Here is a 19143-nt window from a genome sequence, read left to right on the forward strand (position 1 = left end):
TGGCATCTTTGGAAGAATCTCTCATCGGCCGAGAATTGATCAATGCGCTTGACAAGTCGCCTGAACAAGGAAGCATCTTTGTAAGCGGCTATCAGAAGTCGTCTTACGATTATCGACCACGGTAAGGAGAATTCAATCGAATTTGAAATGGAACCTTTATTTTAGCGTCTCCTCTAGTGATCAACCAATGAAGCAGCTTCGGAAGTAGTCTCATGATTCAGGAAAGTGTTTGAATAAAACTGTAACATATGATATGTTGATCAATCATTGGTGGCGGATGAATAATTCGTTATCGGAAAAATAAACGCTGTCTCTGTAGAAAATTTCTTTAACACTTGAAAAGGCTTCGGTGAGTCGCTCATTTCCGAAGACCCGGAAAACTTGGACGAGTTCGCCTTTCCTGAGCTCGAAAACGAAAGCTCGAACCTGACTTTTCCACAGTCAGAACCCGAAGCAGCCGTTCCTGTTTCTGAGAACCAATCCTGGGCCGATCCAGACGTCAACCCTTGGAACGAGCTCGAGAAGAAATGTGACGAGGCGATGGAAGAATACGCCCAGCTTTTCCGACCCCATCCGATGATTATTTCTATGAAGTTAGAAGCGCGAATCCAGTTGAAGTTCAAAGAACTCGATTTGCCTGACGAAGGGCTTCCAGGAAAGCAGCTCTTGGAGCGATACATTGGTCAGTTGTCGAGCCAAAAAACTGAAGAAGCGCTGCGAAAAATCAAGAACATTCTTGACAGTGAGTACATATCAAACCAACTAAATGTAGTCTCTAACTCCCTTCATAAGATTCGCAGAAGGCCGCTCAACAACTCGTCGCTGCCATCAAAGAAAATCTCCCCCCACAATCGTTTCTCTCCGAAAAGGTACCTTTCGTCCTCATTTCAAAACTAAAAATAAACTTAGATCAACTTTTCGGTTTGTCAGACAACCTTCACTGCGAGCAAACTTCGCCAGCACCGGGAACTTTTTACTGAAAACATTCAAACCTTCGTTCCTAATTTTCCTCGATACAAGTGCGCCGATTCTCCAGTTTTCTCAATCAAAACTGCTTTCTCGGATCTGACAGATCTCAAGATCAAGATTTCCGACGAAATGGCCGCTATCAAGGTACCTTGTATTGTGCTGAATCATCCACTTTACGGCCAACTCAGGCGATCATCTATCACATCGAAAGTCTTATCACCAATCCTTCCTCCTTTTTGGTCTTGTGCCGGGACCGATTGAAGATTCATCTGTCTGCTTTTGACAAAACAACGACGGTATTCCCCTCTTTCCATTTCCAATTATCAATTTTACCAAAGGATCTTGGTCTCATCCTCAGCGCGAGTTTCCACAATAAAGATGCCGTCGAGGCAATTCCTGGCTTCAATGAGTGTGTTGCAGAGCTCAATCAGGTACCAAAACACTCCAGCAAGTGACGCTAATAGCTTTTAGCACGCTGAATCATTGTACACGACCTTCACAAACTTCGTGCGACTCATCATCGACCAGGTCTCAGCCGAAATCAATGCTCTCCCAGTCCCAATCTCCAGTGCCAACCCCAGCAACTGCCTGTACTCCTCTCAAAACCAGTTCTTTTGAGCTCTTACTTCCCTCCCTTATTTTAGCCTTCACTTAGCTTTTTTTTTAACTTACATGTACCTCATTTTTTTAAAATTGTCTCTTTCTTTCTCTTCTTTCTTCTTTTTTCGATAAGTTTCACTACCGACCACCCCCTTCTTCCTTCGCCTGTTCTTATACAAGTTCATTTAACCATATTTAAAACCATTTACCAAGCAGTTAAAACAAGCAGTATTATATCAACGGTACGTATATCAAGGCACTATTGATAAAATCAAATAAACTACCAAGAAACAAGCTATTTATTATTTATTTCTTCAAAGAAGCTTCTTTTTCTTTTTTACTTCCTGATTTATGGACGGTTGATTATTTGCAAAAGTCAATTGTGCCTCAGTCAAAAATGTCTCGTTAATCTTTTCCCATTTTTACTTCAAAGAAGCTTTTAAACATCGTGATTTTGTTCACTGCCAATAAATCATACATTTTATCCACGTCAATTCTTTGTCTCCAAAGTTGTTCTTCAAATTATTAAATCAAGAATGAAGCCATTTGTGAAATTTTCTATATTTTGGACACAGTTCATATATTTCTTTGAAATCGCTTTTGCAAACAAGGAAGAGAATGTCTTCGTTCTGTGTAATTCCAGGTGGCCGGGCAGGTTATATTTAAAAAGGCATAAAAGATGGATGAAGTGTATTTCTGAGGCGCTATTCGTTATATTCTATTGACTTGGTCAAAGAGAGAGAGTGAAAGGGTCTTTGATCCAGCGCAGCATAATGAGAGCAGAAAAAGGAGCCACGAGAGGGAAGGGTAGGAGGGAGCCACTGGAAGAGCGCAAAGCATGAATAATGGGTCTTTATAGCTTTAGTATTTTAAACTCTCTCACTGCTGCTCGTAACCCAAACTATCAAAAACCGCGCTGCCGCTAGCTTTTTAATTTAGAGTGAGAGGAGAAAAAACATCCAAAATCGAGAAAGAGGCCGTAAAAAGCAGACAGAGACCGGGAAGATTTAATCGAAAATGGACGAGCTTACAGACGAATTTCTAAATGGACTGACTCCGGCCGAGATCGCTCAAATCGTTGATCAACTAGACGAGTTGGATCCTGACAACGCCCTTCTACCAGCTGGTAAAATCGAAAATTCAGTGGTCATGTGATAAATTACTGTAGGTTATCGCCAATCGAACCAGACGGAGAAGAAAGAGACGGGCGTTTTCGACCGAGAAGCGCTGCTTGAATACCTCGAGGAGCACGCCCGATCGATCCCAGATAAAGAGGATTATGTGCCCTACGTGCCCGGCCAAAAGCGCGGAAAAGTCTTTGAGAAGAAGGTTCAGAAGCAGACCTACAGCGCGCTCGAGCCTGATATCGAAGATGCGCTCAAGGATATTGACGGCGCGGATCTTTCGGAACTCGCAGAAATCTTAGGCGAGGCTACTATCCAAAGGTATTCAACAAAAACGATCCATGTTGGATTGACATCTTAACCCATCTTTCTCATCTCATGCTAACCCATCATTTCAAAAAATAGCGATCAATTTATGGCCGATATCAACAGGTTTTCATGTGTTTTTTTATTTCACTCTTCGCACAGCTCTCTTTTAGCAACAGTAGTTACAGTTTGATTTCAACAAGATTTCCGCACTAATTTTTATCGTCAATTCTCGCATCACCTATTACGCTCAATTTAACACTTTGTATCATTTAGCCACGTCGAGCTCGGAGCAAAAGGCTATTCAATGGGAGAAGATGCCGGGTTGAAGCGTATTTACAGACCGGACTATCGCGATCCGATTGTAAAGCCGGAAGAACCGGAGCTGAATCCTGCTGATGTTGATGACGACTTGAGAAGAGTTCAGAATCAGGACGAGACGATGACCATCATCAACTGGAATAATCTAAGAGACACGCCGATTACGACGATTCAAGCGCTTTTCAGAGCACTTGAATACAATCGTTATGTCCGAGAAGTCTCTATTGGTAAAAAAATAGCCTGTATCCCTCTTTGATCTTAATTCTAGCGAATACGCGGGCAAATGATACAGTAGCAGAGACGATTATAAAATGTATGGAGGAAAACAAAACAATCGAAAAGCTCAATGTCGAGTCCAATTTCATTTCTGCCAAGCCGATGCAAGAATTAGTTCACCAATCCTGCCAAAGCAATTGCCTCACCGAACTTAGAATAGACAACCAGCGTAACAAGTAAGCCGTCTTTCCAAAAGGCAATCGATTTGCGGCAATTATCTAGATACGGCGAAACGACGGAGAATCTGTTCTGCGACTCGTTACTAAACGGAGCCGGGATGGTTAAAAAATTCGGGTATTCGTGGAAGAGCCCTGGACCTAGATCACGTGCCCAGCATATTCTGATGAAGAATTTCGACAAAAGTACAAGACAAAAGCGTCAAAACGCTTCTTGAATTGCTTCTTCTATCGAAGAAATGTGGATAAAAATGAGATTCTACCAGTTTTCCAACTTCCTTTTTTATATACTTTTGAGTGTGTTTTGGCCATTTTACATCTTATTTCATCTTACGCAGCATTTCAACAGAGAAATTCCATTAAAAAATAAACCGTTTGTTCACCTAAATCACCAAAATCAACCCGATACTTCCCAGTTCTTTGAAAACAGCCTTGAATCATGAACCCATAAAAATATATTTAACTAATGCTTGCACAATTCCAGTTCTCCAATTTCAGCTTTCTACTTTAAACTTTGTCAAATAAACCAGCAACTATGTGTGAAATTTCAAATCTCGTCAATTTAAATCAAGGAAGAGTACCGCAGATTGATGGAGTCTTTTGTTTTGTAGACGAAGTCGGTAGCGAGGTGTAGCTCCGCCTAGGGTCGGCTCTACCCGCCGCCGATGATGGGACGGTTTGACGGAGAAGAGCTGCCCAATGAAGTTTGGGCCCTGTGATCGGGCTTCTTTATGCTTTAATCTCTTCTAGATACAGAAATGTTTATAAACAAAATCATATAATCTTATGTAAAAAGATGAGCCTAAATAAAGATAATCAAACGGTCGAAAGTATCTGAACTTCTGCAGCTTCGGCAAACTTCCCAACGGCTATTTGACCTCGTTGAAGATTCCGATAACTTTCAGTCTTACCTGGACGAGGAGGATAAAGTTTTACACTCGTTAGGTACGCTCGTTGTTGAGTAAGCATCAATACAGAATCTTAACAATCGAGTATTGAGTCAATCAAGCATAACTTGAATAAATAGGGATTATACAGCAACTCAATTATTATGAAACATTGAGTAAAAGAAAACCTATTCAGTTGACAATTGGCTTGGCTCTCCTTTCGACGATATAAAGCCGCTACAAGACGATGACTGGGAAAAGATTTCTCCCATTCTCAGGTCTATATTTTGACGAGAATTATGAATCGTTACATAACGCTTTTTACTCAGAGCGCGATTTCGAACACTGGCAAAGCCTCATATTGATCAAGTCACTTCTTGGGCAGAGAACGGACTCGACACAGTCCTCACTTCGAATAAAGGCTGGCTCTACCGCATCTTCGTGCGTAAACTCCACGAAAACCAAAGACGAAAGATTATTGAACCGCTGAGGCATCGCTTCCAAGATGTTTTGAAAACCAAAACTTTTATTTGCAAGAAATGTGGTGGTGCCTTTATTCCGTCAGAGGAGCAACCCTGTCTCAGTCACGTGGCAGAAGAGCCTGTCAAGTCAAACATGTTCTTAGAAAATGTAAGATAAATAGATCTCCTAAGCCCTGTTTCTAAGCATATTTTCAGGTTTGGTACTACCCCTGTTGTCCAGAAAGGCTGTTTTTCGCCCGCTCGGGCCAGCCGATCAGCGATGTCAAACGTGCCTTAGGAGAGTGTCCCAAAAATCAAAAACAGACGAGTCACATTTCTGAAGAATTCAAAAATCTGACGTCGATGACCTCTACGATCGATTTAGAAAAAGCCGCCGTGCTTAGCCATTATTCCAGAAAGCTTGCTCTTGAAGGTAGATATTGCGAACAATTCATTTTCTTACTCTACTTATGTTCAGATCCGGCCCGTTTATCCGGATTGGGCAGCAGCGCCCTTATTCCCGCTTATCAAAATAATCATCAGAATCAGAATTATCATCAGCCAGTCCAACAACACATCAATGGTAAAAGAACAAAAAGAGAACTCAACTGACTCTCCCCAATTTTAGGTGCATTGCTAACGAACTATCATCCCCAAAATTGCGCAGCTTATTACGACCCGTCATACTCGCTTCCATACAGACCTACGATCAGCAGTAGCTATTCGATTCCGCAGGGCGGAATGATGACCAACGGCGAACCTGTTGCATTTTCAGCTCCGCACTCATTTCATGCTCAGCCTCATTCTTCTGCGCAGATCCAGTTGAACAGCAATTTTCAGAGTCAGTTAAACTTGAATGGAGATCATCCCAGAAGTGTTGTCTCGAGGTAAGTTTGATCATGACTGTACCTGGGCTTGTCAGTGGGCTCTCCTCTAAAAATCTGCTGTAGGTTTCCTAATCCAAAAGATAAATGGCGCTTTGGCGCAGCCGATTGGGAAGATTTTTTCGAAAACGATTGCGGAGAATGCGATTTTTCCGACGAAGAGTCTTCCCGAAGAAGACGCAGTCGCTCGAAAAAGAACTCGAAAGGAAAAGGTCTTAATGAAGCTATGACTACCAGAAGAAATAATCATTGTCTTTGACCTTCGAAAAGGCAAACAAAAAAGCACGAATTTCGGAATTCGTTCCCGCGCAGATCGCGTCCCAGAGCCACGTCTGGAAGACCTGGTGCCTCGTCCAATTGACAATCCTCCTGGCGAGTTTGAAATTGGCTTTTGGAAGCCTACGAACTCTTGAAATGAGAATGACACCTATCTTTTTCTAGCAACCCAAGCCATAACAATCTTCAATTACCAAAAACGACTATTCTTCCTGAAACAAATCAACCAAACTCAATTGTTTCGACTACTCGCATTTAACCTTTTACCTTGTGCCCTTAAAAATATCATTATCTATCCAGAAATTACAGTTATTTCAGTATTAACATCTAACTACAAGGTTTATTATTTCTTATTATTTTTACCGACTATTTTTTATTCTATTTCTTGTTCTTCACAAGCTTTATCACTAATATCCTTACATTTTCAATGCTTGGAGACAGAAAAACAGCAGAAAAAAGAGGATTTTCTGCAAAATTGATCTGAAGTCTGTTTTCTCTTTTTAGTTTTCCATATGTTTTTTCTTTATTTCTGTAATTCACGTTTTCACCAAATTTTGATTTTTATCGCTCTATTTTTAGGGAACGGGCTCAAAAAGGACGAAAATGACGATAGCTCCAACTCCAAATAAAAAACTCAAAGCATCAGGAAGCAAAGAAGGTGAACGAGATCGTAAAAGACCGCGACATATTCCTTCTACTTCGCACGATCCTTCTATTAGAACGAAAAATGCGAGGAATCAAATCGGGCCTCAGTCAAAGGTGAGCTTTTCTATGTCCTTTGGTGCGATCAAAAAACGTTTCAGAAAAAGCAAAAAGTTCGCCGAGATCCGCCGCCAAGAAGCGACTCGAAGCTTGGGCAATGTGACCCAAGCGTTCCCCTTTCTCCATGTCTCTCACCACGAATGTCGCCTCTTTCTAGCAACTCGCAAACAAGTCGAGTTGCATCTCAACCCGAGCAATCCGGCTACAACTCAGAGGTACAGGCCCCTCCTTATTCTTTATAACCCCTTTTCAGGACGAGTACGATCGAGCGGCAGAATACAGCGAAGAGCGAGAAAAAAACTTCCGCAAAGTTCTGTTAGAAGAACGTGGCTTCGAAATCATCGACGTACAGGCAGACGGAGCTTGTATGTTCCGATCTGTCGCCGATCAGGTAGCTTCGTTTCATACCGATCTTTTTTTAATTCATGATTTTTAGATTTACGGGGACGAAAGTATGCACGACGTTATTCGACACCGATGCTGCGATTACATGGCCCTGAATGCCGATTATTTCAGGAACTGGGTAACGGAGAATTTCGAAGATTACATTTCCAGAAAGAGGCTGTTGCATACGCATGGGAATCATATAGAACTACAGGCGATGTCGGAGCTTTATCTTCGAAAATTTGAAATATTCGAGTACAGGTTCGAAAAGGTCATTATTTCTTGTTCAATTCTTGAGCCATTCTTTAGTCCAATTGCTAATCAAACCTTCGACTGTTCGGAACCAAGCCATTATACTCCTATTCGCCTGAGCTATCACAACGGAAATCACTACAACTCAATAAGAAACCCTCTTCAAGCTACAATAGGTATTCACTTCTCTTCAACCAATTTTAATCGCTCTCAGGTGCTGGATTAGGAATACCGGGAATGTCAGAACATGCATCTCTCCTCTCCCAAGCGCTAAATCAATCGGAACTCGACGATACAGAAAAACGCATGTTACTGGACAAGGCAAACATGACGGACTATCAAGCCACTGATCAAGAGCTTCTAGCACAAGTTGCACGGTAAATTTCCCCTTCTATCCGACTTTCTTCAACTCATGTTTTGTAGAGACTCCCTGGAGGAATTCTACAACGTCAGAAATCAAAACAAGAAGCAGAAGAAAAACCAAACAAAGTCTCTCAACCGTCTTAGTCCTTCAACAAGCCGTCTTTCTACACCTCCACCTCCGATTTCACCATCTTCGCAGCCATCTTCTTCAAGCTCGTGAGTTGCTTTCCCTCAATCATTGAGGCTCGATGAGTTTTATTAACAGTCAATAGATCCTCCCTCCCGTCTCCGGAAAAAGCTGCGAGCAAAGAGGACATTGAACAGAAACCATCATCGTCAGCGAGTTCGCCAAACGCGCAAATGGCCATTCGACAGTCACGTGTCAGCTTGAGTATAGATGAACCCGGACCAAGGTAAGATAGAGACAGCTTCACGATCCTTGACTCTTATTTTATAGCTCTCGTCAAGACCCAGTAGAATGGGGCGTATCCGACTGGGTATCCGAAAACGACGAAGAATCAATCATGGCCGCCATTTTGCAACAATCCGCCCAGGAATTCTACTCCTCGTCTAAAGAATAATGACCCCTTGATCGCAAATTATCGCTCCGCTAAAATATAAATATAATTTTTACTCGTGTTCTTTGCAAACAAAATTCATATAAAAACAAGAACAGAGCGACATGTTTCTTCAACACCAGATTTTCTGAAATTCTGTCCCTGTTTCGAATAATCTAAGAGTCCAACAATATTGATAATATGAAAAAAATGCGTTCAATATTGAGAAATATTGACCAGCGATCGTTCCGCCACAGTTCTTACCTTGTTTCTTACAAGTTGTAAATTAATTTTTTGTCTATTATCTTTTTCAAGCTTTGAACAGACTATTACTGTACTGAAACAATAAATATCACACACAAAACGATGTAATTTACGAAAAAGAATCTCACTAGTTTCTTCTTATTCGTTGTTTTATCTTGCTTTCATTTCAGGAGTTACAGAATTGATTCAGTATTTTGTCAGAACAAGCTTTTTTCGCAGGGACGATTGAAATTCGCAAACTTGATTTCTCCCTTCTTCTTCATCCTCACCAGCAACTTCCTTCTTGAGCATCTCTCGTTGCACCCGCAAATAGACCTCGTAAATATCTTGATGGTTTTCGTTAGCAATCGCATCGGACAACTCATTGTACAAAATCGAGACGAAGCGAGAAGGAAATCTTCCTTCAGATGTGACTGTTGCTTGATTGATTCTATTGCCAGCAAGGGTAGAGTAGAAAAAGGCCCAGTCTCTGCCCATTGACCACTGGAAGTGGGTTTCTTCTTTTTCTTGAGTGTTGGCAACTAAGTCTGTTCCCCTGCTGCGGCTTTTCCTCATTACTGCCCCTTCTATCGCTACTTTCCTTGAAGTAACATCCTTTTCGCCTCTAAAATGATGCTCAATTTTCAACTCAACATCAACATCAACCTTGGAGCATTGACAATCACCAATTTCGGCTTATCGATCCATCCAGCACAAGAAGTTTTTGTCAAAACCGACAAGAAGTCATGGATAGTAACTTCTTCCGTATTATACGAAGAGTCATTTCCTCGGACGACGATCTTCAATTTGCTTCCCGGAATTCCATTAGACAGAATCACTATCGTCAAAGATCTTACGGCAGCAGCCACATTTTGATCATTCACAACATTTTTGAGGAACAAGTTGACATCAGTTTTTTTCATGTCCGAAAAGTAGAAAATATTTTCTTTATAAAGTTCTCCTTCCGTTACGTAGTAAAGTACCATTAAATATTTGAGATTTTGAACTGTTCCTTTATCAAACATCTTTCCAAAAAGAAGATACATTGCAGATCCATCAATGTCTTTTTCTATAGCGTTATCAGAAGATAACCAGTTCTTCTTGATCCCTGGGTATGAAAATATAACCACAAGACCTTTTCTTTCATCCCCGGTCGGTTTTAAATCGTAAAACTGCTCAAAGTCATCGAATGGATTCTTCACTTTCGCAACTGGGTTGATTTCTCCGTCGACATCAGTGTCTGTTGAAAGCTTTTTGATGCGGTCTTTCAATTTCTTCAAGAGCTTTGTTTGCAAAGAACATGCTTCTTTCTCGTTTTTCTCGGCGCAAAGATAGTTTTTGAAGGCTTCCTCATCCTCGAATGGTACTTTACTGCCTTTTTCGTGGTAATATTTGAAATAATCGCTGTTTTTTATTGCCTTTTCCATCTCTGTACCGTTTTTCGATCCGGAACAATAGTTTATTTTGGCAAAAACGGACTTGGCAACCAATGAAAAGACGTCTTCAAGCTGAAAATTTATTTGCAGTGTCGTTAAACTGGACGAAAGGAGTAGTTTACGATCTTTACAAGCTCATAGAACAAGTCTTCAGTAACATAAGAAGGGAGCCTTGTGAATTTCAACAACAATTTGTCATGGGGTTGTCCACTTTGTGTTCGCGTAGTCTTGAACAAATGATGAACTCTCTTGACAGACTGGATTTGAGTATTTGGTAGGGGGTGAACAGTGAAAAAATGAGCAAAATTAAAAGTTTAGAAAACTAATTTGAATCGATGTATATATATAAAACACATCATAAAAAACATTTAATTCAATAATTGTAAATTTAAAAAACGCTGTTTTCCATCATAAACGCCAATTTTCTCATGAAGATTACAGTTTTTTCACGATAACTTTTGATCTCAACCTTCCTCAAGCCTAAATCAAAGATAATCTTAATCTACAGAAAAAATGCTTTCAGAAACTTATAAAATCACTTTGTGCACTTGTGTGCAAAAAATTCTAGAGCTAATTATTTGTCCAAACTCTATGAGTTGGCCCTCTAGGGGTGTTCGAATCCCGGCAATGACACTTTTTTTTCATTCCGATTTTCCTCGAAACATTGCGTTAACTTGATCACGTGACTGAATTTGAGTCATAATTAGTCCTCCGGAGGACTTTTTTGCTTGGAATCAATTCCTGGACGACTGAGAACTTCCGCTTATTAAATTCTGTCAGCCCCGTCCCTGGCTTTTAAATTGAAATGGGCTTGACGGCCCTTCGGGCCGTCTCAGCCCCGTCCCTGGCTTTTAAATTGAAATGGGCTTGACGGCCCTTCGGGCCGTCTCAGCCCCGTCCCTGGCTTTTAAATTGAAATGGGCTTGACGGCCCTTCGGGCCGTCTCAGCCCCGTCCCTGGCTTTTAAATTGAAATGGGCCTGACGGCCCTTCGGGCCGTCTCAGCCCCGTCCCTGGCTTTTATATTGAAATGGGCTTGACGGCCCTTCGGGCCGTCTCAGCCCCGTCCCTGGCTTTTAAATTGAAATGGGTTTGACGGCCCTTCGGGCCGTCTCAGCCCCGTCCCTGGCTTTTAAATTGAAATGGGCTTGACGGCCCTTCGGGCCGTCTCAGCCCCGTCCTGGCTTTTAAATTGAAATGGGCTTGACGGCCCTTCGGGCCGTCTCAGCCCCGTCCTGGCTTTTAAATTGAAATGGGCTTGACGGCCCTTCGGGCCGTCTCAGCCCCGTCCCTGGCTTTTAAATTGAAATGGGCTTGACGGCCCTTCGGGCCGTCTCAGCCCCGTCCTGGCTTTTAAATTGAAATGGGCTTGACGGCCCTTCGGGCCGTCTCAGCCCCGTCCTGGCTTTTAAATTGAAATGGGCTTGACGGCCCTTCGGGCCGTCTCAGCCCCGTCCCTGGCTTTTAAATTGAAATGGGCTTGACGGCCCTTCGGGCCGTCTCAGCCCCGTCCTGGCTTTTAAATTGAAATGGGCTTGACGGCCCTTCGGGCCGTCTCAGCCCCGTCCCTGGCTTTTAAATTGAAATGGGCTTGACGGCCCTTCGGGCCGTCTCAGCCCCGTCCCTGGCTTTTAAATTGAAATGGGCTTGACGGCCCTTCGGGCCGTCTCAGCCCCGTCCTGGCTTTTAAATTGAAATGGGCTTGACGGCCCTTCGGGCCGTCTCAGCCCCGTCCTGGCTTTTAGATTGAAATGGGCTTGACGGCCCTTCGGGCCGTCTCAGCCCCGTCCCTGGCTTTTAAATTGAAATGGGCTTGACGGCCCTTCGGGCCGTCTCAGCCCCGTCCCTGGCTTTTAAATTGAAATGGGCTTGACGGCCCTTCGGGCCGTCTCAGCCCCGTCCCTGGCTTTTAAATTGAAATGGGCTTGACGGCCCTTCGGGCCGTCTCAGCCCCGTCCTGGCTTTTAAATTGAAATGGGCTTGACGGCCCTTCGGGCCGTCTCAGCCCCGTCCTGGCTTTTAAATTGAAATGGGCTTGACGGCCCTTCGGGCCGTCTCAGCCCCGTCCCTGGCTTTTAAATTGAAATGGGCTTGACGGCCCTTCGGGCCGTCTCAGCCCCGTCCCTGGCTTTTAAATTGAAATGGGCTTGACGGCCCTTCGGGCCGTCTCAGCCCCGTCCCTGGCTTTTAAATTGAAATGGGCTTGACGGCCCTTCGGGCCGTCTCAGCCCCGTCCCTGGCTTTTAAATTGAAATGGGCTTGACGGCCCTTCGGGCCGTCTCAGCCCCGTCCCTGGCTTTTAAATTGAAATGGGCTTGATTACGGCTGGGATTTGAAGAAAAGATAGAGATGATCAGTCTCATTTCATCCCAAACCCCGCCCACACCCATTTTTCAATAAACTTCAGTTTGTCGTTCCCGATTTTTAATTATGGTTTTTGAAATATTAAGTTTTTATATAGATTTCTCTTCTTTCTTAATTAAATTCTTCCATCAGATGAGATCCTCCGGGGTCCTCCGAGGGTCCACGTGATCAAATTATTAGATTTATCAATGTTCACGTTTCGGTTGATAACCATGCCGAAGGAGTCCCTGAAAAAGATTTTTCTTCATTTAATTTGCTTAAATTCTTCCATCATCTAGGTCCTCCGGGGTCCTCCAAGATGTCACGTGATTAAAATTCAGGAAAAATTTACATGATCAGTGATAATCAGCAATCAAAATCATGCATAGAAACCCTAGTTACGTCGAGTTTGGGAAAAATCAGATTTTGACCTCAGCTGACCCCGCGTGACCTTTGATGACCTCAAGTCATGTGTCAAAATGATCAGTGGATCAAGGGCTTTCCATCGATGTGTTATTCATCTCTATTAGAGGATGATAAAAAAATCAATTTTTTCACCGTTCACCCCCTAGTATTTGGTCAATGCACATAAAGATTTTGTCATAATGCAAAAGTATACTCATTTTTAATATTTGCAGATACTTTGAAAGATGCTGAGTTCCAAATCTGTTATTTATTCTGAATAAAACCATTCCCAAAAAACAATCTGCCTGGTCCAGAAGTCTTCAAGAGATGTTGGAGCCTTTTGATGAAGAGGTTTCTTCGTGCGTTGCTACCAGAGAGAAGCCATTTCTATCCGACTTATTTGAGTCGTTTAGAAATCATAAGCTGAGTTTAGCAAATTTAAATGAGTGTTAATCTGATAAACCTTTTAAAACTTGGATAAGCTGGTGAATTTTGCTCAAAATAAATTCCAGGAGATCAAGGCTGATGTTGAAAGAGAAGCATCGATCTTTTTCGATGGGGAAGCTGAGGTTTTGAAGAAAGAAAATGCATGCCTTCTTGATGCCATTAGGGAGCTTGAAAAGGATTCTGATAAGCGAATGTTCGACGAAACAAAGCGTATTAGGCGACTGATACGGGAGCATGATGCTGAAGCCAGGCAAAAAGATGACGAGATTTGTGATCTTCAGGCTTTGGTTCAGAAAGTTTTTTAGTCGAATAGTCTGATTCTTTGAATGAACCTTCCTGAGTACGAAAATAAAGAACTCAGGGAGCAACTGAGTCCAGTGTTTGAAAAAATGGTGAGCGCGAGCCGTGAGCGAGCGTGAGCGAGTGAGCGAGCGCTCATGCTCGCTCGCTCACCATAAAATTCCATGCCGCCGCTCCCGCTCACTCGCGCTCGCCAACAGTCATTTTTAGTTAATCCACCGTGGAGACAAGGTATTACGATGTTTGAGAAATTTCTCTTGCGTTGGAATGCCCGAAATTGACTTTTTATATTAAATTATTCGTGAAAAATTGTAAATATTTGAATTTTCAAGGAAATACTCGCTAGAAAGTCCCCCGAAAAGCTACGAGTGAGCGCGAGCGAGCGAGCGAGCGCTCGTGCTCGCTCACTCAACAAAAAAATTTCGGGTCTGCGCTCACGCTCACTCACTTACGAAAAAAATTGAAGAGTGTCTGCTCGCGCTCGCTCACTCACAAGAGCTATGACCATTTTTTCAAACACTGACTGAGTCAACTTGAACGCTCCAACTCTAAGTACGAAGAGGCAAAGATCGAAATCTACGGATTACAGGCAGAGACAAAAACGCAAAAGGCTGAAATCTTAGCTCTTCGTAAAGAAATTGAGAAGATGAAAGAAGCTCACGAAGAGGAAATTGAAAATATGCTTCAAAACTTCGCTCCAGCGGAAAGTCCTGAGAAGAACAATGATTGCCCAATCTGCATGGAAGAATACGACAGCAAGGAGAACATCAAGTGCACTTCAAAGGGATGTGGTCATCAAATGTGCTTTTCTTGTTTCGAAGAAATTCTCGGCAACAAGAATCCTTCCGCGCGAAAATGTCCTTTCTGCAACAAAAAAGTCCAGCCAAATCAGATCCTGAAACTGTACTAAGAATACATTTTCCCTCTGAAAGAGACTTTTTGAGAAATTTGTGGCCCTAAAAAGGGCCTGTTTTAGTGAGTCAAACTCGCGCTTAGGCTCGTTCTCCTCGGATTCGTCGGGCGAGCTGGATGTCCTTGGGCATGATGGTGACTCGCTTGGCGTGGATGGCGCACAAGTTGGTGTCTTCGAAGAGACCAACGAGGTAAGCCTCGGAAGCTTCCTGGAGGGCCATGACGGCGGAAGACTGGAATCGGAGGTCAGTCTTGAAGTCCTGGGCGATTTCTCGGACGAGTCGCTGGAAGGGGAGCTTTCGGATGAGAAGCTCAGTCGATTTCTGGTATCGTCGGATCTCTCGGAGAGCAACGGTTCCAGGTCGGTATCGGTGGGGCTTCTTGACACCTCCGGTGGCTGGGGCGGACTTTCGAGCAGCCTTGGTGGCGAGCTGCTTTCGTGGAGCCTTTCCTCCGGTGGATTTTCGGGCGGTTTGCTTGGTTCGAGCCATTGCTTTTTCTTGCTTTTTGACTGATGTAAAAAGTGACTTGGAAAATGATCCGGCGCGTTTATATACCTGCGCGCCCGCCTACGCAATTTGGGTTGTCTCCCGCACTGGCCGCCGCGCCAAAAGCCGTTGAATCGATTTTCGCTCGCGCCAAGGCAGTTTGCGTGGGCTGGGTTGTCTCCCACACGTGTTAACTCGCCGCGTATAAACACCAGCGCGGCCCGAGAGAAGCCACAATTTTCTACATTTGTCAAATTTAGAAAAAAAGTAAAAAATGTCCGGACGAGGAAAAGGAGGAAAGGGCCTTGGAAAGGGAGGCGCCAAGCGTCACCGAAAGGTTCTCCGAGATAACATCCAGGGTATCACCAAGCCCGCTATCCGACGACTTGCTCGACGAGGTGGTGTCAAGCGAATCTCCGGCTTGATCTACGAAGAAACCCGAGGCGTCCTCAAGGTCTTCCTCGAGAACGTCATCCGAGACGCCGTCACCTACACCGAGCACGCCAAGCGAAAGACTGTCACCGCCTTGGACGTCGTCTACGCTCTCAAGCGACAGGGCCGAACTCTTTACGGATTCGGTGGATAAGCTCTGCTTTCCCAGCTGATCCCTGCCAGGATCAAACACCAAAACCGGCCCTTTTCAGGGCCACAAATTCAAAACCAAATCAATTTATCTGATGAGATTCATCAATTGGTCTTTACTAAAAATAGCCTTTACGTCGTGAACTGAAATAAATACAGTAATTTGACTCTAATAAGTCATCTTTTAATTATTTATTCTGTTGTTTTGAAATTCTAAAACGGCAGAAATAGTTTCGAGAATCACTAGAATCGACTTGTTTTCGAATTTTTTAGCAGCGCCGAAATCAATTACAATTTTACAAAAATTCTCTAGAATTTTTGCCTACCTCAGGGCTAAAATCATCACTCAATCAGTCTTCGGATTTTCGAAAGTCCGGCCAGATGATAACTGGCGGTAAGTTTTTACCTCACTTTTACGAAGGTTTCTAACTTTTTCTTTTTAGAAAGTATTCGCAAACGCGAGTTCAAAGCGAAAAGGGATCCAAAAAGGATCCCTTCACGACAAAGAAGATCACAATCGCTAAGAGCGAATCTCGAGAAAATTATTGCAAAAAAAAGCAATAAAAACCTATCACCTTCAAATTCTTTTTTGTCTTTTTATTTGCAGGAAGTTTGCTTAGATAAGAGGAAAGAGCGGTTTAGAGTTTCTGATGTCAAAACAGATTAGTTGCTTCGAAAGAGGATGAAAACCGGCGTTTCGGTAGCAGATTTCACGGTTGAGCAGTGACACTGCGCGAAATATTGATTTCTGCGCGCTTTTTCATTGAATCGATTGAAATCGTTGCGAAAAGGGTCTGAAAGTATTGCTATGAAACGCTTATTTTTGACATGTTGAAATATTTTATTTATTCAATAGAAAATACATTTACAGCAACATTACGTTGCCAACAGAAAATCAGATGCAGCATGCTCATGTGATCATTTTATGGCAGTTATGGGTAAATTTGTGGCCCTAAAAAGGGCCGGGTTTGAAAATTCCTTCGTGAGAAGAAATTTATTTGTCGCCAGTCTTCTTGGGGAGGAGGATGGCTTGGATGTTGGGGAGGACACCACCCTGAGCGATGGTGACACCGCCGAGGAGTTTGTTCAATTCTTCATCGTTTCGGATGGCGAGCTGAAGATGTCGTGGGATGATTCTGGTCTTCTTGTTGTCTCGGGCAGCGTTTCCAGCCAACTCGAGGACTTCAGCGCTGAGGTATTCGAGGACAGCGGCGAGGTAGACTGGGGCACCGGCTCCGACTCGTTCGGCGTAGTTGCCCTTTCGGAGCATTCGGTGGACTCGACCGACGGGGAACTGGAGACCAGCTCGGACGGATCGGGACTTTGCCTTCGCCTTGGCCTTAGCTCCTTTGCCTTTTCCGGACATGTTTCAAAAAGCGACTTTTTCTTTTTCTAGATGAGAAATTGAAATGGTGAAGAAATGGCGTTCGGAGACGGTATTTATTTGCTTGGGTGAGAAGCGCGGTGGGAAGAGTAGCGCTAATGAGCTGTTTCTCAGTTTGCTTCCCCGCCCACGCATTCGGGTTTCTCACTTTGCTTCACTTCGCCGCTGAAACGCGCCGCGCTGTGTGGGAGACAACCCGAATGCGTGGGCGGGGAAGCAAACTGAGAAACAGCTCATTAGCGCTACTCTTCTCAGCGCGCTTCTCGCCAGCCCACATAAAAAGCGAGGTCGACGTCTCATTCTTCACCATAACTTATTTTTTTCGAAAAATCAAGTCAAGATGGCCGCCACCAAGGGATCGAAGAAAGCTATTGTCAAGAAGGCTCCCCCAGCCGGAGACAAAAAGAAGCGAAAGGCTAAGCGAAAGGAGTCCTACTCCATCTACATCTACAAGGTCCTCAAGCAGGTCCACCCCGACACCGGTATTTCCTCGAAGGCCATGTCCATCATGAACTCGTTCGTGTCCGACATCTTCGAGCGAATCGCCAACGAGGCCTCCCGACTCGCCAAGTACAACAAGAAGTCCACCATCTCATCCCGAGAGGTCCAGACCGCTGTCCGACTCCTTCTCCCCGGCGAATTGGCCAAGCACGCCGTTTCTGAGGGAACCAAGGCTGTCACCAAGTACACCTCCTCCAAGTAAATTTCCCTCTGGGATCTTTGCTAAAAACCGGCCCTTTTTAGGGCCACAAATTTTCAAAACAGTTTACTTCTGAATCATTACCACTCTCGTAAAAGTCTTTGTCGAAAATACTAAAGCTTTGAAACACAATTGTGGGATGCGACAATTGATAGTTGTCAACGGTTCTCACGAACGATTTTATCTTCTTGAAAAACCAGACGATTGATCTTTCTATGGAAAAGAAAATTTTGTCTCCACTGAGGATATTGGCGAGCACTTCGGTTGGAGTCAATATCTTATCATTTTTGCTACCTCTATTGATTACTGTTAATTTTGAAGACATTCGTCAGTACCTATTTGGCCTTTGACGTTTTTTTGTTTTGCATTTTCTCCCGCAAATTGTGTTGAATCAACTGTTGATCTTCTTTTTATTTAATTATTGGCTTTCAATCAAACGTGTTAAATTTAATTAACCTTTTTAAAAATAATCGATAACTGACTATATTTGATGAAAACAATTTCTAAAGCGCGTTTCCGCCGGCGAGTGGCTCATCCATCACGAAAAAGAGGTGTTGATCATCTTCAACCTTTTCTTTTCTTTTTCTCCGCCAAGGCAATCAAATCAACTCAGATCATTCCAAATTAGAGAAATTCAAAAACAAAAATAATAAAATGAAACTTCTTGGCATTTTTCTCACACTTGCAGTTCACGCTTCTTACGGGTGTGCCGATTTCGATGAAAATGAAATTAGTGTTTCGATGCCAGCTCTTTCGATAAAAATACCAGGAATTGAAAAATTGCAAAGAGAACTCGTCAGATTCAGAGAAAAATTCAAGCTCGCCGATAACGATCGAAAACGGCTGCGTTTTGAAATTATAGAGCTGCGAAAAAGCATCGACGAAAGCCGGAAACAATCGGAAAAATCGGCGGAGGAAATCAAAGAATCAATTAAAAACTCGTTCACGGAAGAAGTAAATCTCCCTCCGGGATCTTTGCAAAAACAGGCCCTTTTTAGGGCCACAAATTCTCAAATTATTCTTCCACTTTCCAAATTGAAAAACAGAGCTTTGAAGTATCGTTCTATTGGTGTAAGATTGGGAGGTGACATTTCATTAGACAAGGAAACCGGGTGGAAACCGTCGAACTGTCAGAGCAACCAGTAAAAACGGTTCTCGAACGAGTTTTTTCTTCTTTATCTTTAGAAAATCTTTTTCTCTTGAACTCGAAGTTGGAGAGAGACTCGTTATGACAATAGAAGAAGAGAATTTTAGAAAAATCAGCCCGATTTTTCAGACTCGAGTCAGGGTAATTGGAAGTTTAATA

General features: G+C 43.2%; 9 protein-coding genes across 10 annotated transcripts; 6 read left to right on the plus strand and 3 right to left on the minus strand.

Moving 5' to 3' along the window:
- Nucleotides 1–248: 248 nt before the first annotated feature.
- On the plus strand, nt 249–2055 carry LOC145698108 (uncharacterized). Its single transcript, XM_081775312.1, has 7 exons — nt 249–255; nt 344–742; nt 793–869; nt 910–1113; nt 1158–1265; nt 1308–1400; nt 1441–2055. The coding sequence occupies exons 1-7, from the start codon at nt 249–251 to the stop codon at nt 1585–1587; spliced, it is 1035 nt and encodes a 344-aa protein (XP_081631438.1). The 3' UTR covers nt 1588–2055.
- A 426-nt stretch (nt 2056–2481) lies between these two features.
- On the plus strand, nt 2482–4315 carry LOC145698891 (tropomodulin-1-like). 2 transcript variants are annotated; one of them, XM_081776124.1, is made up of 6 exons: nt 2482–2695; nt 2738–3014; nt 3099–3125; nt 3276–3547; nt 3589–3772; nt 3819–4315. In XM_081776124.1, exons 1-6 carry the CDS (start codon nt 2587–2589, stop codon nt 3988–3990), a joined length of 1041 nt encoding a protein of 346 aa, XP_081632250.1. In that variant the 5' UTR covers nt 2482–2586; the 3' UTR covers nt 3991–4315. The 2 variants fall into 2 exon arrangements, with proteins under 2 accessions (XP_081632250.1, XP_081632251.1); XM_081776125.1 differs by lacking the exon at nt 3099–3125 and having other exon boundaries at nt 2485–2695; nt 3819–4312.
- A 249-nt stretch (nt 4316–4564) lies between these two features.
- Nucleotides 4565–6784, plus strand: LOC145697108 (uncharacterized). Its single transcript, XM_081774257.1, has 8 exons — nt 4565–4717; nt 4856–4937; nt 4989–5289; nt 5337–5553; nt 5599–5703; nt 5749–6007; nt 6071–6206; nt 6271–6784. The coding sequence occupies exons 3-8, from the start codon at nt 5275–5277 to the stop codon at nt 6415–6417; spliced, it is 879 nt and encodes a 292-aa protein (XP_081630383.1). The 5' UTR covers nt 4565–4717; nt 4856–4937; nt 4989–5274; the 3' UTR covers nt 6418–6784.
- LOC145697106 (OTU domain-containing protein 5-B-like) lies at nt 6785–8965 on the plus strand. The gene is made up of 9 exons (XM_081774255.1): nt 6785–7039; nt 7084–7257; nt 7296–7433; nt 7479–7687; nt 7736–7854; nt 7893–8055; nt 8102–8257; nt 8314–8454; nt 8499–8965. Exons 1-9 carry the CDS (start codon nt 6884–6886, stop codon nt 8620–8622), a joined length of 1380 nt encoding a protein of 459 aa, XP_081630381.1. The 5' UTR covers nt 6785–6883; the 3' UTR covers nt 8623–8965.
- Nucleotides 8966–8995: 30 nt separating this feature from the next.
- Nucleotides 8996–10437, minus strand: LOC145697107 (uncharacterized). The gene is made up of 2 exons (XM_081774256.1): nt 9508–10437; nt 8996–9466 (listed from the first exon to the last, which is right to left on the minus strand). The coding sequence occupies exons 1-2, from the start codon at nt 10266–10268 to the stop codon at nt 9049–9051; spliced, it is 1179 nt and encodes a 392-aa protein (XP_081630382.1). The 5' UTR covers nt 10269–10437; the 3' UTR covers nt 8996–9048.
- Nucleotides 10438–14741: 4304 nt separating this feature from the next.
- LOC145698717 (histone H3) lies at nt 14742–15208 on the minus strand. Its single transcript, XM_081775928.1, has one exon. It carries the CDS (start codon nt 15172–15174, stop codon nt 14764–14766), a length of 411 nt encoding a protein of 136 aa, XP_081632054.1. The 5' UTR covers nt 15175–15208; the 3' UTR covers nt 14742–14763.
- Nucleotides 15209–15426: 218 nt separating this feature from the next.
- On the plus strand, nt 15427–15758 carry LOC145696176 (histone H4). The gene has a single exon (XM_081773173.1). The coding sequence runs from the start codon at nt 15446–15448 to the stop codon at nt 15755–15757; it is 312 nt and encodes a 103-aa protein (XP_081629299.1). The 5' UTR covers nt 15427–15445; the 3' UTR covers nt 15758.
- A 938-nt stretch (nt 15759–16696) lies between these two features.
- LOC145700451 (late histone H2A.3, gonadal) lies at nt 16697–17148 on the minus strand. The gene has a single exon (XM_081777717.1). It carries the CDS (start codon nt 17117–17119, stop codon nt 16748–16750), a length of 372 nt encoding a protein of 123 aa, XP_081633843.1. The 5' UTR covers nt 17120–17148; the 3' UTR covers nt 16697–16747.
- Nucleotides 17149–17459: 311 nt separating this feature from the next.
- LOC145700583 (late histone H2B.2.1-like) lies at nt 17460–17909 on the plus strand. The gene has a single exon (XM_081777878.1). The coding sequence runs from the start codon at nt 17478–17480 to the stop codon at nt 17838–17840; it is 363 nt and encodes a 120-aa protein (XP_081634004.1). The 5' UTR covers nt 17460–17477; the 3' UTR covers nt 17841–17909.
- Nucleotides 17910–19143: the final 1234 nt, after the last annotated feature.

This window comes from Oikopleura dioica, chromosome 2 (assembly GCF_907165135.1).
Source record: "Oikopleura dioica chromosome 2, OKI2018_I68_1.0, whole genome shotgun sequence".
Taxonomy (NCBI): Eukaryota; Metazoa; Chordata; class Appendicularia; order Copelata; family Oikopleuridae; genus Oikopleura; species Oikopleura dioica.